Raw genomic sequence first — 2,501 nt, forward strand, 5'->3', positions numbered from 1 at the left:
CTAATCATCAGACCCATCACTGTCTTCATCACTAGAGCCACCAGGATTGTCATCACTTGAGCCACTAGTCTCTTCAGCAGCATCACTACTCCCACTTTCAGCACCCTCAGCCTCAGCATCCTCAGCCTCTTCCTCAGCACCTTTGTCTTCATCCATATTGTCACCATCCCTCTCACCAACAAGGTCATCATCTGTAGACTGCTCAAGACTTTGGATGAGCTTTTCAAGTTTCATCTTCCTGTTGTCCAACTCCTGACAAGTCTCTTTCAGCTCAGCAATAAGAAGGGCTTTGTTCACAGATTTGCTGGGTTGTGATGTCCCAGCAGATGTCATGTCATCAGACCTCTGGAGCCGTTTGTAGTGAAAAGACAAAGCACTCTCCCTCTTACATACAGAATCTTTACTTTTCAGAATTCCAGGGTGTTGCTTGAGGATTATCCCACATATCAGGGATGGGAATGCAATAGGGAGCTTGGTAGCAGAGGTACCAGCATGCCTCATAGTTTGATCAAATATATAAGTCCCATAGTCAAATTTTGTCTTGGTTCCCACAGCATAAATAAATCTTCCTAGGCCAACAGCAATGGTAGAAGTGTGATTGGTAGGCACCCAGTTAGCAGCACCAATTTTGTGTAGCAATGCATACCTGACATTAAGAGAACTAGCAGACAGTTTGCTCTTTATAGGCCACTTCTTAACCTTACCACCAGTGATTACTTTGCACACCTCATTATCAGTCACTTCAAGTTCAGGTTGAGCCTCAGCATCTCTACCTAGATATAGGTTGATAACAGCAGGGGAAAAATCTATACACTTTCTTCTAACATACACCTTATGAAAATCATCAGTTCTTCCATCACCACAATCTTGAGACAAGTTCACAATAAATTCCTTCACAAGCATTTCATAACACTTTGAAAAATGAGAGACAGTCTTAATCAAACCTGCAGACTTGATGAGCTTCATGACCTCTTGACATTCCAGAGCATCATTTGCTAGTTCTCTTTCAAGAGCCAGCCTTCTTTGATAAACAAACTTCCACTGGATGGCATTTGAAGCATTGTGCAAGTAAATGTTGTCCAGAGGAACATCACGAACCTTTGTGGAGGATTTTGTGACAGCAATCTTCTTCTTTGATGGGATGTCAGGGACATCACTTAAGACATCATCTTCAGGGGCAGAAACACTTCTTTCCTTCCTCTTCTTCACTGCAGTCTTGCTCCCAGTGGTTGAAGGTTCAGCAGGGACCTTCTTGATCTTCTTTATAGTGACCTTCTTTTGAGGAGTAACTTGAGGTTTGGAAAAATCTTGATCACAAACCTGTTTGCCCTTACGAGTCTTGACTCTATGAGAGATGCTAGAGATGAGCTCATCATCAGCAATGTCAATAGAATCATCCAGATCATCCAGATTCACCACATCATGCACAGTAGGGCCTTCATTAAGGGTTTCTTTAGAAGGAGCAGCAGGAACCTCTTCAGCTTTCTCAGGTTCAAGAATCTCAGCATCTTTAGTACCAGATGTTTCAACATTGATAGCTTCAGATGTCTCAACATCTTTGGCACCAGGGGTCTTCTCATCATTGTTGTCAACAGATGTCTCAACATCACCCTGATCTTTGCTAGCATCATCTTGACCATCTTGATCATCTTTGCTGTTCTCAGAGGCAGGAATTTGGGCTAGAGGAACAGATATTCCATCAACCTGGTGCCCTTCATTCAAGATTCTTGTGACAATACCTGCGATCGCATTATGAACATAAGCAGAGCCCTCTCTACCTTGAACAGAAAAAGTTTCTGGAACAGATCCACCAATTGATTTTCTTGCATGCATCTTTATTGGTGGATTATGAACAGAATCGGTAGCAGGAACAGAGTTCAATGGCACAACATTCAACACAACATCTTGATCACTCACCACATTGGATGCCCTAGATCCTGATGCTGTTTCAGAGGAAGGAGACGATTTCTTTGAGGGAGAACTCTGAGACATGATGAGAGAAAATGGAATGCTGGGTAAAGGTTTGTGAATGCAGAGACACAGAGAGATAGCGTGAGTGTGGAGGATAGGTTTTGGGGGAATGGAAACCGTTTGGGCAAATTGTAAAAGGGGGGGAAAATACACTTTAATGTGTAATGATATCAAATATTTGGAGAGAGAAATAATGCTGGCCCCACACCCAATTAATTGCTATAATCCTTCACAAAGACAAATGCCTAGTTTACTTCTTAGATTTTCAAATTGATTTGCATCCAAAGCTTTTGTGAAAATGTCAGCCAGTTGAAGATTTGTAGCAACATGTTCCAAGGCAATTATTTTATCCTCAACAAGATCTCTAATGTAATGGTGTCTAATATCAATGTGCTTGGTCCTGCTATGCTGAATGGGATTCTTTGAAATGTTAATGGCACTTAAGTTGTCACAATATAATGTCATGACATCTTGTGTGACATTGTATTCTGTTAACATTTGTTTCATCCAAACAAGCTGAGAGCAACTAC

General features: G+C 41.6%; 1 protein-coding gene across 1 annotated transcript; it reads right to left on the reverse strand.

The window, feature by feature from the left end:
* LOC131658718 (uncharacterized) lies at nt 1-1,992 on the reverse strand. Its single transcript, XM_058927984.1, has 2 exons — nt 1,099-1,992; nt 1-891 (listed from the first exon to the last, which is right to left on the reverse strand). Exons 1-2 carry the CDS (start codon nt 1,990-1,992, stop codon nt 1-3), a joined length of 1,785 nt encoding a protein of 594 aa, XP_058783967.1.
* Between the last annotated feature and the right edge of the window lie 509 nt (nt 1,993-2,501).

This window comes from Vicia villosa, linkage group LG3, assembly GCF_029867415.1.
Source record: "Vicia villosa cultivar HV-30 ecotype Madison, WI linkage group LG3, Vvil1.0, whole genome shotgun sequence".
Lineage (NCBI taxonomy): Eukaryota > Viridiplantae > Streptophyta > Magnoliopsida > Fabales > Fabaceae > Vicia > Vicia villosa.

Coding starts and splice junctions, on each gene's coding strand:
- LOC131658718 (XM_058927984.1), bottom strand. CDS start 1,992: ATGTCTCAGAGTTCTCCCTCAAAGAAATCGTCTCCTTCCTCTGAAACA. Junction 892..1,098: donor TCACAAAATCCTCCACAAAG/GTTCGTGATGTT, acceptor ATGCTTGTGAAG/GAATTTATTGTGAACTTGTC.